Source organism: Fulmarus glacialis, unplaced genomic scaffold (assembly GCF_000690835.1).
Source record: "Fulmarus glacialis isolate BGI_N327 unplaced genomic scaffold, ASM69083v1 scaffold40389, whole genome shotgun sequence".
Lineage (NCBI taxonomy): Eukaryota > Metazoa > Chordata > Aves > Procellariiformes > Procellariidae > Fulmarus > Fulmarus glacialis.
The window spans coordinates 11013-24891 of NW_009235953.1; the positions used below are offsets into that span (position 1 = coordinate 11013).

Genomic DNA, 13879 nt, shown 5'->3' on the forward strand with positions numbered 1-13879 from the left:
TCCTCTTGCCTTCCGAGACTCAATTCAAGGTGTTTCATTACTCGGCGATTGCAGGCAGTGGGAAATACTCACCTGCTGATGTAACTTGCTGAATCAGGGCCCAAGACTTGGAATGAACATCCTGTCACCGTAATTCCTGTGGCACGGCAGTTCGTAACGACTTCCTAAACAAATTCAATACTGCTGAGCAATACTTGCGTTAGGTGAACAATCCCTGAAGGATAACTGGATTCAACCACAGTTACCCTTTGGTTCTCATTGACTTGTTGTGATTCCAGACAAAGTTATTTTCAGTATTGCTCTGAAGGGCTTGCTTGCAGCTCGCTGCTGCGGTGCTCTAGCACGTGTTTTCTGTAATGTATATTACAGGGAATGGCTCCGCTGCCCGTAAAGGTTGGGTCAAGCTATGTTCATCTCCAGTATTGAGGGAGAGGCCATCCCCTGTCACCTGCAAGGTGTTTTTATAGGAAAGGGTGAGTCGTGGTGGCCTGGGAGGGTGCCTTTGCTGCCAGGTTATGGAACAACTCAAATAAAGCTCATAGATTTGAACCTTAAGCTTCAATAAAGGAAGTGACCTTCCAGGTAGCACGCAGCACTGATCCTTTTGGCAGGGTCTTCACCCAACAACTGGTTTTGCAGCTGGCTTGCAATTTACCGTGGAATTAAGACAAACCTGTTAGTTCTTTGAACTATCCCATGGGTGGCTGTGGTGTAGTTGGAGCTTCGTTATTATCTGATTGGATCTGCTTCGTTTCCTCTTAGAAGTAGATTCTCACTTGCCCGTAGGATTTCTTTTTTCTTTCCTGCCCTTCCTTCTCCCTCTTCCTTTGGTGAACTGCAGATCTTGGATTTTGGCTTGGCCAGACACGCTGATGCTGAAATGACCGGCTACGTGGTTACGCGCTGGTACAGAGCCCCAGAAGTCATTCTGAACTGGATGCATTACAACCAGACAGGTGAGTTGCCTTGCTTCAGTGGTGTGACTGTCTGGTGACGAGCCCGGGGATCCCGCTGTTACGCCTGGGTCAACTCTCACGTAATCCTCCAGAGGTTTTTCTTCTTTATCATCAGTGTCCCCTGGAGCGGAGCGAGTCCCAAAGCTGTTGCACAACTCCCAAAGCTAGTGCCTGCGGGAAATAATGAAAGCAGAGATTTTAGCAGCATAGAAAGAACAGGGGAGGGTGGAAAATGGGAGTGAAATTTGAATCAGTGCCTGCTGCAAGCAACAAAGCAAGCAACAGCCCCAGCAATCATTGCTTCCTTTTTACTGTCCTTTTTTTTTTTTTTTTTTTTCCCTTTTTCTCTCTGAACAGTGGATATCTGGTCCATTGGCTGCATCATGGCAGAAATGCTGACCGGGAAAACGCTGTTTAAAGGAAAAGACTGTATCCTTTCAAGCCAAACCTTTTCCCTGGGAGGGGTAATAATTCTTGGTGTGTGTAAAAGGGCTTTTATGAAATAAGCTACTGAGAGAAATAGGGGTCGGTCTGGTTTACCAGGAGGTAATCGCAGGGACCAGCAGGTCTTTTGGGTGAGGAAAACAGAGAGAAGATAGGAGGGGGCGAAGCCACCGTTAGAAACACACCTCTGTGCTGGCTGCGTGCGTTCTATATCAGCAGTCTAACCTTGCATGGCCACAGCTCCATCCCCAAACCTAAGGGCACGTGCCCTGGCAGAGTTGCCAGCAAAATTATCCGTTGATGAAAATGGCACCGCAGGAGGAGAGCCTTGGAGCTCTTTTTGCCAGTCTAATGAGTCTCCGCTTGTGCGGCTCTTTTGGGTTTGTATCATAACCTACTCGTAGCACCCATGGGTCCTCAGGCTCTCCTGCATCCTGAGCTGTTGGGTGATGTCCAGGGCTTGCTCCTAGATGGGTGATCTTTAACACAGCCTGCCAGACCTAGATCAACTGACTCAGATCCTGAAAGTAACGGGGCATCCAGGAGAAGACTTCGTGGAGAAGCTGGAGGACAAAGCGGTAAGAAGGTTCTCTGTGGATTCAGGTCTTGCTGGCAAAGGTGTGGTGGGGAGAAGTTAACTTGGCCATGCCTTTAAAATGGGAGAGATTTTGTTTGTACAGAAGCAGAGGAGTGACAGCAGTCTTCCCCCTTGGTAAGGAAGATGTTTCTCTTTGGTAGTGGCACATCTGATGGATTTGGCATTGTGCTGGGAACTGGTGTGGATTACAGGGACTCTCGGGTGAGGTGCCTGATACCCCAGCAAACCATCAACTTCCTCTATTCTCCAGTTTGGCCCTTAAAGCAGGAATAATTTCAGTATCTCAATTGGTGAAAATAGTTTCCTTGCAAACTGGACACTGAAATGTGACATCTGGGATGATTTGCTGTTCATTTGCCTTTGCTCATCTGAGCCATGAGACCTGAGAGCTGTATTTCCCAGCCCCCTGGCACTTACTTGTCCACATGCAGTAAATGTCTGTGCTTTCCTTTCTCTTTCAGGCTAAGAGTTATATCAAGTCCCTTCCTAAAATCCCCAAGAAGGATTTGTCTGTGCTTTTTCCCAAAGCCAATCCGCAGGGTAAGTAATCTCCAGCATTTCTCACGAGTTCACAGCGGGAAAGGAGGCAGGCTGACGGCCACAGCTGCGATTTTCTTTCTCCTCTTTCTCGTAACTTCTTGCTACTTCCTCCCTTGCAGGTTGTGCCCGTGCCCCTCCCCAGGGCAAATATGTATGAATTAAAAGCAAAATCATTCTTTATTGGCATTCGAATGGCAATGTTCTGCTGTTCTTGGCCATTTACTTGATTTTTAAAATTTTTTATTTAATTTTAAAATGACACGGCCTGTAACGTACAATATTTAAGGAAGAGATAAACTTCTGACTCTCATATCAACAAGCCAGAAGAGAGTTGGCTGGATATAATGCAATGTCTAGGTTGTGGGATGCAAATTATGGGATTAGGACAGTTGCATATATCAGCTCCACTTGGTATGAGATTTGGGTTGAATTTTGGCTGATACTGGCTTCCAGAGCTTGTTGCTTGTAGCCAAGCAGGTGATATTATGATCAGTAGCATTTAGATAAACAAACCAGCTCTTCTTTTTTCATTATTATTTCCCAGCTCCTATGTCTAAGGCATCATAGGTTTTGATAAAGTGCTAAGAGAGCCCTGCAGTCCACTCCAGTAATTTTATTTTTACTTTTTTTTTGAGTACAGCTTAGATCATAACTGTTTGTTGAACACCTGGATCTACTGATACTTAACAGGCAGCTGAAATGTGCAATTTTCAGGGTAAAAATTGATCTCTTTCAAGGAGCTCTTTTCCCAAGTAGATTAGAGGTGAGAGCGAGCAAAACTCTTCTAAAAGCTGAAAGGAAGAAAGCATTAAGCTGTTAAAACCAAGGGGGAATGAGGCTGACAGACTTGTTGGTATCTGAGTTTCCTGCCTTCCTGTTTACCAGGGATGTAATCTAATTCTATATAGATTACTCATGTTAAGACTCCTTTGAGTTGCAGGGGTCAGAGTGAAAGCAAATGTTTAAAACTGAAAAATATCTTCAAGTTACTGGTTCACTGTTCATGTTCTTGCATCCCCATCCATGCAGCAAAGCTTATTCAAGACTAATTTGTTATTTCTGCACAATTTACACCTCCACTTGTGTTAGTAAGAGCTCCCTGAGGCTGCTGTTGGGCAGATTTTGCATCCCCACTGATGGGAGCTCCACGCTACCTTGGCCAGTTTGAGGAATCTCTTTCATTTTCAGGTCTGGAGATACAGTACTGGAAACATTAGTCCCATCACTTGCAGGGTTCATGCACAGGATGCCTGTTCTCCATCGCACCTTGCTTAGCCCTGTTCCTGTCTTCTCCTACAGCAGTGGATCTGCTTGACAGAATGTTGCAGCTGGATGTGGAAAAGCGCCTTACAGCAACGGAGGCATTGGCTCACCCCTATTTCGACCAGTTCCGAGACATCGAGGAGGAGACAGAAGCTCAACAGTCCTATGATGATTCTCTGGAACACGAAAAGCTTTCGATAGATGAATGGAAAAGTAAGAAGTTTATCTACTTTGAAGTTCCTGTCTAGCATGGGACTTTCCTGCCTCTCTCTCTTTCCTGTGCACATGCTGAGTAAGGCTGCGATTGCCTGCTGGTGCCTCGATGATCGTGCACATCTCCCTTGCCTTGCTCTTGCTTTTATACATTCAGCAAAGATCCTTCCATTTCTTCAGGCAGACTCTTTCTTTGCCTCTCTGCTTTCTGTCTCTTCTTCCCAGCCTGTACCTGCCATATCCTCTCCACGGAATACCTCCTCTCTGCACATATAACAGCCAAACTTTCATTTCTGTCCTCCAAAATCACACATGCTAGTATATTCACGATTATTTTGTTCTGTTTTTCAAGAGCATATTTACAAGGAGATCTTGTCCTTCAGTCCCATTGCACGGAAGGACTCAAAGAAGCGAAGTGGGATGTCATTATAGCGACCGGCGCGGCTGTGGCTGGGATTCACTTCTCCTGGATGACGGATCGGATTTACTCCACACTGCCTTGCTGGTGGCCATCGTTTGGCCTGTGGGACTTCTTTGTGTGCAAACACACGGATGACACCGTGCTGTGGGCATTGGACTTTGTTCTACTGAAGGGGGAAGCACCCCAAACAGTTTTCAACAGAAAAGATAAATATATTCTCATTGAAACTTCAAGTGGGAGAATTTTACCTGGTGTTTCTTTTTTTTTTTTTTTTTTTTCTCCTTCATATTTGTCCACTTGAGAGAGCAGGGGTTTCAGTGCTCTCTTCTTATTAGTCTTTCCAAGCACAGGTTTTAGTCCATTAATTATGGATAAGGTAAAGAAAAATGTAAAATTGTCTGGGAAGTGAGTCCCCAGCAAAATAATCAGAAATAGTGAAATTTAGCATTTTATCCAATCTAACTCTGAGTGCATCCCCTTTCCCTGAGCAGTCAAACAGCATCCAGCACAGCGAGGTTGCTGGGACTGCGTCGGCTCCAGGACACCATGGGAATCCAGTCAATCACGGGATCGGTCTGTGTTCAGAGCAGCTCCAAACTCTTGCTATACACACAACTCCCTGCTAGGGTGCTTCCCTCTCCAGATGGCTGCTACCTCCTCTTTTTTGCTCTGCTTATTTCATTCCCTGGGTTTTGATCAGTGCCATCTCCTCCTTACTGCTAGCTGCAAACACATCCTGGGAATTCAAGGCCACTTTGCCACATTGATAGACTGAGTATCCCAAGGAGCTGGGTTATCAACAGTCTTGCTGGCCCCTTCTTTCTGCTCAGCCTGGTTTCCCCAACTGTTCTCTCTTTGCTACGCTTATCTCTCGCTGAGCACCCTCTCCCTGCTCCAGGCTGCCTTTATCTCTCAGCAGGGCTGGTGTTTCCTTACACAGCCCAGCAATGTGACCCCTTATATTCTCATTCCTTCTGCTCTGCGGGATCAGTTAAACCAGGGATCCTCTGGTTCAGTTCTCTTCTAAGAGCTGCTCGTTCCTCAGTACGAAGAGACATTTAAACTGATAATTTGGAAAATAGTCAATTGTCAGTCCTAAGGCTCAGCTCTCAAAGTAACTAACAAAAAGTTCATATATTGAGGGGGAAAAAAGCATAAAAATATGTTGCATGAACAATCTAGCAGTAGCAGAAAAAGGAACACAGTAATTCAATTCAGTGAGCACAGAAAATAATTTTGGATATCTTAGTTTCTTGGTATCAGATTAGCTCCTTCGGTCAGCATCGTTGTAAATTGCCTCTAAGATAATCTTATTAAATAGAATATTTCACAAAAACCACTATAGGCTAGAAAACATCCTTGTGAATAAGAGCTTCACAGGTTCCCTTTACTGCACTTTCATTGAGGCTTTGCATTTATTTGTCTATGCAAATTTTAATTCATTCACTTATTTAGTGAGTAATTCTTGGTAGGTACAAGAAATTGCCTTCTCTGAGGCTCCCCGTGTGTGACAGAGGTGGGACTGTGCAGTGCTGCTGGCACTCAGCTGGGGAGAGCTCACGTCCCCGGCCAGCTACACCCAGCCCTGCTCTAACACACTGTTCCTTTAGTAGATGTAGAGTTTTATATGAGATGAAAAACAACACAATAATCTTTTTTTTTTTTTGTTCCTGGATGTGGACATGAAAAAATGTAGGATGATGTGAGAAAATCCAGACAACTTGCCTGGATTTAATTGCTTTGGAAAGGTGTTCAGGTAGCATTGTGATAAAAAGTGTGTGATACATAAACAGGGGGAGGTTGTTTTATGAACGCAGACCAACCAGCCAGTCATCTGGATCCTCCCTCCAGGGAAAGTTTGTTCCATCTTTTGGTTCTAAAATATGCAGAATAGTTCATTCAAATTTAAAAGTATGTTTTGATCTTTAACGTAATTTGATGTACTGGAGGTATACTGATGTCATCTGAAGCCCGGCATTTTTTGATGCGTATGCGTCAGTATGTCCCAAGCCACCACTCAAGTACATGGGTGTTTGCTATAAATGTTATTACCATTAGAACAGAGGAGAGATGAAAAATAATTAGAAGAACAAAATAAGCAAATGGGATCTGAAAGTGACTGTGGTGTTATTACAACTATGTCTACAGGTTCCTACCTTGGTGAGTTTGGGTCTCATATGAGCATCTAAATACTTGTGCTTAGAGTAAACAAAGTGTAACTTATCCTCAGGGTGGGATACTTCAGGATAGCAAATGTGGAAGAGCAGGGTTTTGGGGAGTAAGGGGACTCCAAGTAGTTTCAAAGTCTCATACTTTTGTTATGTAAATTCCTGGCTCTCTTTTTAATTCAGCTTGATGATCTTGTAGACAATATCTCTCATTAGTCCTTTTGAAATACATCCCATATGCGCTTGTGTGGCTTATTCTGAAGCACCGTAACTGCTAGGTCTTGACCACTGATTTCTGAGGTGACGTCCAGGAGATTGGATGGTATATTTCTGAGAATTTTTCCCTTCCTCCTCTATGCTTGGAAGTTCTCATTGTCCATATGCTAAACAGTTAATTGCCAGAGTTTCCTAAGTACAATGGGGTCTTTGGGGGCTATTTATTCCCTCTCTGCAGTGCTACAGAATAGATTTTTTTTCCCTCTGACAGGCCTTTATTTATTCCTGCTCAAAATATGAATGAGTATGCTTCATTCCCACAAAAAAATCTTTAAATATGTATTAGGACGCCCCCCAACCTGTCACATATTCCCTTAAACACCACTTTGGTTAATAATCACAGTCCTGGAAATGCTAATTGCTAACCCAAAATTTATAGAGGTACTTACAAAAAGAGACATAATTTTCTGCTGGTTATATACTGAGCAGGATAGAAGTGCACAGCCTTGTGCTTCACATCTATGAAGAGTGATTCTCTAATCAGGCATCTACCTGCAGCACTGCTGAAGGATCGAAATTGTTAGTTTTCTTGAATGGACTTTTAATAAACCTCTGGATAGGTTACATGTCCCTACGTATTAATGTTAGTGCAGAGAAAAGCCTGAAGAGTAACAGAGCTATGATTTACTCAGGTTCAATACCTTCTGTGGTCTGACAGTCTGCACAGGAGCTCAGACTTATGCAATCGGTCCCTTTTGCAGAGGTGTTCTGGGAAGCTATCAAGTGTAGATCTGTTTTGGACCTACAGTTCTTCCGTACGAATGCAGGTGCTTGATTGCCGAAGAGCTGTCCAACTCTTAAGATCTCTTGCCCATGTATTCTGCCTGCAGTTGACAGCAAAAACTACAGATACCTCCAAATTACTGCAATCACATCCCAAATCCTTTCCTGTACCTTGGTGGCAATGCACAGATCCACCCTGCAATCCACAGGTGTGACTGTGGCTCATGCAAGCGTATCTGAACTAGCTTAAAGCTACTGAGCTCAGTATTAATAGCACAGCCTGTGAAGTAGTGAGGAGCTCAGCACAAGCTAGCCTGAATATTTACTCAGGATCTTCAGAAAGTTTTTCAGCCGGTGCTGAATCTGGTGGATCTGCAGATCCATGTCTTACTGATATAGTCACTAGATAATCCAACACTAGGCAGGTACGATTGTTAGTTGTGATAACACCTTTGGACTGCAGCGTAAATATCTTCCTAGTTGGCATCTTCTTCCCTATTACGGTCAGGTTCAGCTGGTCATTCCAAAGTCCATCGCAAGGGACGTGCCAAGAGACAAGTGTCTTCTCGGTGCTCAGAGCATGCAGTCCCTGGGGCTATAGAAAAGTATTGAGTTGAGAAGCTATATGAACTCAGTAATATACGCAGTATTTCTCAACTCTCCACCCTTTCTGTAGCTGCTGAGTCATTTTGTTTTTTTTTAGGCAGGACGTACGCTTTCAGTACTCTCTAATTTTCTTCTTTGCCTGTAAGTGATATCCAGTTTTGCTGTACAGACCTCAAATAAGGGAAAACTGCAACATTACCAGAATTTTCTGAGGTCTCGTTTCCACTGGGAATCGGACAAGGTGACGTTGTATTTCTTGGCTGTCTCTCTGTTGCAGCTCATGCTGTGCAGTACTCGGGATAGCCCTACAGCGGCTGTAGCTTTTTGATATGACGGTGTTGATGTTATCCTGCTGCAGCTGCGCAGATGCTCCACGCTGATGAGATGCGGTTTCTCTTGGCTCATATCTCTCTGGGCCACGTACAAGGCCTTTGCCTCACTCCGCTCTTAGGTAAGGACAGCAAGCACAGAACTGTTGTGATGTTCCCTCAATTCCCTTGAAATGCAACGGTTTTGTTACAGAGTACTCCAGAAAGTGGAGCTGGAGGACATGCAGCGGTGTCCTACTGACTCTGTCTTGAAGAACCCCAGCTTGATGAGAGTAAGGGACCATCCTTTCTTCTTCCTAAGTGTGAGACAACCTGCATCTTCCTTGAACGGTGGAAGGGAGAAGTTCCTGCTGCATCGGTCAAACAGCAGTTGAAATACTGTCCTTTTGAACTTGGCATCTGACTTGGCTGCCATGTCCACTGCGTAATCTTTAACAGAGGTCAGAGAGGAGCTCTCTGCAGCTGCTATAAACACTTCGGAGAGCTGCAGATGTTTAAAGCTGCCCATGCCCTGGTAAAATGAGGCTTGGTGGTTAGCAGCAGAGGGTCATCATCCAGGTGAGTGTGTGTGAACGCACAGGGAGATGTCTCAGGACTGTGGGTGAGGCAGGCTGGCCACCTGACTATACGTAGCTACGGATATAGAGAGGCAGAGAAGTCTTAAAAGCTCAATCTTGTAGAGAAAAAGTGAGTACATCTATGGAGACTTTTGGAGCATAGAGCTTTCTTTCAGAAAGTCATCTGTTAAGGTGAAGAACCTGTTCAGACAGAACTCATAAACCACTTTAAATGGGAATTTAGGGTGTGATTTCTTAATCATCTTGCCCCTCTTCAAAAGAGGATAGGCAGACCTGAAGAGGATTGGCTCTGTGTAGTGTTGGCTGAGGGAGAAAACATCTTCATGATAAAGTAATATACTTTACTCAGCTACTACTGGTAGTTGAGAAGGAGCCTCCATAGCTTTAGAGAATAACCTGAGATGCCTTTTGGGTATTGTCTGTCTGACCAGAGGATGAGCACGGAAGAGGCACTGGGGACTTCTGATACGAATGGGTGTGAGAAGAACAAGCGTGAACACAATAGAGTACACAGATTTTGCTGTCAGTGAGAGCGAATGTTAGTCCCACTTATTTCAGGGATAGCATGTAGAAAAGTTTCTTCAGTATCAGTCTTTCTGCTGAATATACTTTCAGAAAATATTTTCTGTTTCAGGGCCTGGGTTTCTCAGTAAGTTTTCTCTTTTGTGAGCTTACACTGAATGCTCTGAGATTGCGAGAGCAATCTCAACAGCTGGTGTGTGGGCTCCACGCTCTGGTTTCATTAATTCACCCACCAACCCTGTATGGTGACCCTTCAGCACACTGTCCAAGAGCCAAGCACTATTTCTTCCGCAATTCCCAATATCCTGACAAATGCGGGGAGCTGGTGCTCTGCAAGCCCACGAACCGTGGAGGTGTGCACGTATTTGTTTTTCATGGTATGTGCCAGCCAGGAACTCAAAATAGATAGCAGGAAATGTAGCAAGTTGGTAGTGGAAAGACAGTGTCTGTTTGAAAAGACTAACTGTCCTCGTGTTCGTACGGCATCTGAGGACACGTTTCAATGACAAGGAATGAGCTACTTGAAGGAAAAAAAAAAAAAAATCATATTCACATTTCATGAAAGGGGTTTGAAAAACACCTACTCGACAGAGCCAGTGACTCAGGCCAAGGTTTAAAATACTTTAAAATCAGCACAAGAAACAGAGGGGGTGTATGATCCTGACAGACACTGTTAGTCAAAGAAGCAATGATCTTAGCTGAGGTGCAGGTGTGCCTATTAGATGACCCACACTGACACGTAATTGATGTACATTCCTTTCATTATGGGTTTTTTCCCCCTTGCATAGTTTGCATATTTAAAAATACAAAATTGAGTGATGAAAATCACTCAGACATTAAGTGAACATCCAAAATTCCATAAATTAGGCCAGTCAGAAATACGTTTGCTGTTTATATTAAGGATGTATGATAAAAATTTATATGGATACAATTTCTTTGTGCCTGTCTCACATAACATACAGATTTTTATCTTGAAATATTACTTACATGTTATTCCTGCATTTATTTCTGAGTTTATTATCTAAGCTTTTTTTTTATTATTATTTGGAAAGTGAAGCCTTCATTGTAAACAATCTTTCTGTGTAAATTGTGATAGCGAACTAGGTCTGTGAAGTTGTAACTTTATGGGACACATTTATTAGGTACTTCCAGATGTAAGTGGGAAAGAAAAAGCAGATGAAGCAATGATTTTTTTTTTTTTTTTTTTTCCCTTTCCCCTTTCTTAAGAGACACTACAAAATTTTCAGGATTTTTTAACAGAGACACACTACTTGCCACGTTTTGGACACCACTTAGAAACCTTTCAGTGCAGAGCTTTGAAAATATCTATAGCCTCTTAGAAAACCATAGGCTTATTTTATCCTGTAGGAAAAAGAAAGAGAATCTCTTTCATATTTAACCTTTTCACATTCTAGGTAGCAGACTGAACAAATAATTTTCAAGTTTTAAGTATGTGATAATGGAAGAGAAAAAAAACATAGGAAATTATAAACACATCTGTGAACTCTAGTGAGACACTGTACGAAGGATAGTAATACCTTTTCATATTTCCATGTCTGACTCTTGCCTAAGCGACCAGGGGAAGCGTTCCTAATCCTCTACAGTTTCCCATATCATGGGTCAGCGGAGTGTTGGCTGGTAACATGATTATGGCTCTTTTTCTTTTCCCAACTAAGAGAAACAAGACATGAAAGAAAAAGATTGAATGAAGACCAAAATAGCCAATACTAATTCATTTTTCCCCCAAACGGATGAACACCCGCTGCACTAATTGCAGTTATGTTCAAGGCCGTCAGCATTACTACACTGTGAAAATGTCAGAGTTTCTGAGCGAATGCGGTATATGGGATGTTTTGCTCGATTTCTCTCTACAAGGCTATTTTCTGAGCACATGGGTTTATACAGCTTTTAATGCAATGTTCAGCCAAAGTGCTGCTTCACAACTGATTCAGTCAGCACTTTGGCTGATTGATAACTCCTTTTTTGTTAGATTGCACTCTATTAAATACTACTGAAAGGTTAGTATATATCTTCAACCCTCATTGATTTTCTGTTAAATGAGAGTGAGTTAACTCCTTTAGGCAAGTTTGGTTGGAAAAATAAAAATTCTTCCACCATCAACCATAATTTCAGATCTGTCTTCAGAACACTTCACCTGAAAAAGGGTTTTAAAACTATGATTTGCATGTTAAGATTAAAAAAAGAACATCACCAAGGTGATAGTGCTGAGTGCTTGTGTCACCTCTCTGAAGTTAGTGGGACTGAACACGGTTATATATACTCCACACAAAACTAGGGTCTTAGAAAGCAGAGCTGAGGACTTGCAAATCCAGCTGAAATAAACTGCAGCTGAAATTAATCACTTTGAGATATCAGGCCTTTAACATGCATGGATCCTTTTTAGCAATTGCATTAATTTCAACAATTCTGAAGAAAATGGCCACAGAACAAACAGCTGAAGCAGAGATACAAATATTACTCATTTTTGAGGCTTAATGAATCAACAAACCAAAAAGGTCAGTTCTCAATTCCAAATGATAATTTTCTCCTCTTTTTAAGTACATTTTATATACTTGAATAAAGATGAAGGACATTAAAATATGATTGAAGGTGCCCAGCTCTGAGCTGTCTTGGCCGCTGCTTTCATTTGAAGCGACATCGCTGCTTTTGAACTTGCACCCTTTAAAAACTGGGAGAGCGAAGAAATTGAATTAAGTTGTGCCTCTGGGATTTGAGGTAAGTTCAGAATGTTTTTTCAAATAACACATTAGTTCCACAGCTCTATTATAAAACTAAATGATAGCTAGCTTGGTTTGATGTTGTAACACATGGCCCCCAATCTTTGGAAATGTCTGTACATCGCTTTGTGCACGAGTCATCCCACTGAACTTAATAGGGCTATTCACACGCTTGACATTAAGCATGTATGCAAATCTTTGCAAGACTGGAACCTAATGTGATTATAATAAGCCAATTCCAGTGTGAATCTAAGAGTATAGCGTTTCAAAACTGAGGTCAAAATTAAAGAGTTTGCAAAAGTTTGTCATATTTGAAAAAAAAGGACACCAAAAATGCTAGGGAAAAAAACAAATAAAACCCGCTGTTAAAATCAAAATTAAGTTCTCACATAAAGAAGGAAAATGAGATAGTGAAGTTGCTCATCAGTTATTGAAATGATTTTATTTACTGTTTAACTGTCTTCCCAACACTCAACTCTGAAGCAGAAACACCTAGATTTTTATCTTTTTTTTATCCTTCATGGATAGGACCGTGCTGTTGCATAGCTGTTCTTTTGAGGTTAGGTGAGATCCTATGTAAATCAGTGAGAGTATTGGGACTTTATTTCTAAATCTTTGATATGTTCTTTTTCATGCAGGACAAGAATAGAATGTATTATTATTTATTTTTGAATTCTGATGTGTTAATAGTAGATTCTTTAAAAAGTATACACAGAAAGGAGTACTTAGAGGTTGACATGTAAGACTGTTGAGCATTAAGTAACATGTTTTCCCATGCTTTTAAGGCTTCGAAAAGCTCTGATCCAACCCGAGTACTTTGCAAAATAGACTCATCATAGACTGTTTGGCTGCTCTCAGATTCCACAGTTAACATACGTTAAAAGACAAAAGATCTATAGTTGTACTGTAAATGAGGGAAAATAGCATTCATTTTTTCCTCTGAAAACAATTCGGTTAATTCTATAAATTCAGATGGCAGTATTATGCAATATTCTGCACGATCGTGAGTGGGAGGTGGAGCGTACATATGCCCAAGTATGTGGTACGCTCTATAAAAAATAAGTGTAGGAGCCTCTGCAGTTCCTCTCTCACCACTTATCTCAGTTGCAAACATAACTTCTTCCTTGCTCATTCCTCTCAGTCCCTCTCTCGCTGTCCTTCCACCCCGTTGCACCTCTGCACGTTAGGAGGCCATCTGGACCTGAAGTATCAGACTAGAAAATAAATACCGATTCTTATTATTCCCGTCGTTTGTTTGCTTGTTTGGGCTAACAGTGGCAGAGAAGGCTGCAGGCTCTCTGGGGGTGCAGCTGGGCGGCACTCTTGGCACTTGATGAGGCTCCTGCACATTTTGGGGGACCCCATGCCTCCTGCAGAAAAGTGGGTGCAGGCTGAAGGCACCCCAATGAGCCTGGGGTAAAAATCCAAGCTGCTCATCTCCAGTGGCCTGGGGCCCCCCGGCTGCCAGGCTCCGGTCTAGGAAGGGACCCCCGCGGCTGTACGC

At 42.6% G+C, this 13879-nt stretch overlaps 1 protein-coding gene across 1 annotated transcript in view; it reads left to right on the forward strand.

Moving 5' to 3' along the window:
• MAPK13 (mitogen-activated protein kinase 13) overlaps window positions 1–4666 on the forward strand; it is a 12281-nt gene extending 7615 nt beyond the window's left edge. Inside the window, exons 7-12 of the mRNA XM_009586205.1 lie at window positions 842–956; window positions 1314–1385; window positions 1899–1978; window positions 2460–2538; window positions 3838–4014; window positions 4367–4666. Coding sequence (XP_009584500.1) covers window positions 842–956; window positions 1314–1385; window positions 1899–1978; window positions 2460–2538; window positions 3838–4014; window positions 4367–4446 — 603 coding nt within the window. The 3' untranslated portion in view covers window positions 4447–4666. The remainder of the gene's footprint in view (window positions 1–841; window positions 957–1313; window positions 1386–1898; window positions 1979–2459; window positions 2539–3837; window positions 4015–4366) is intronic.
• Window positions 4667–13879: the final 9213 nt, after the last annotated feature.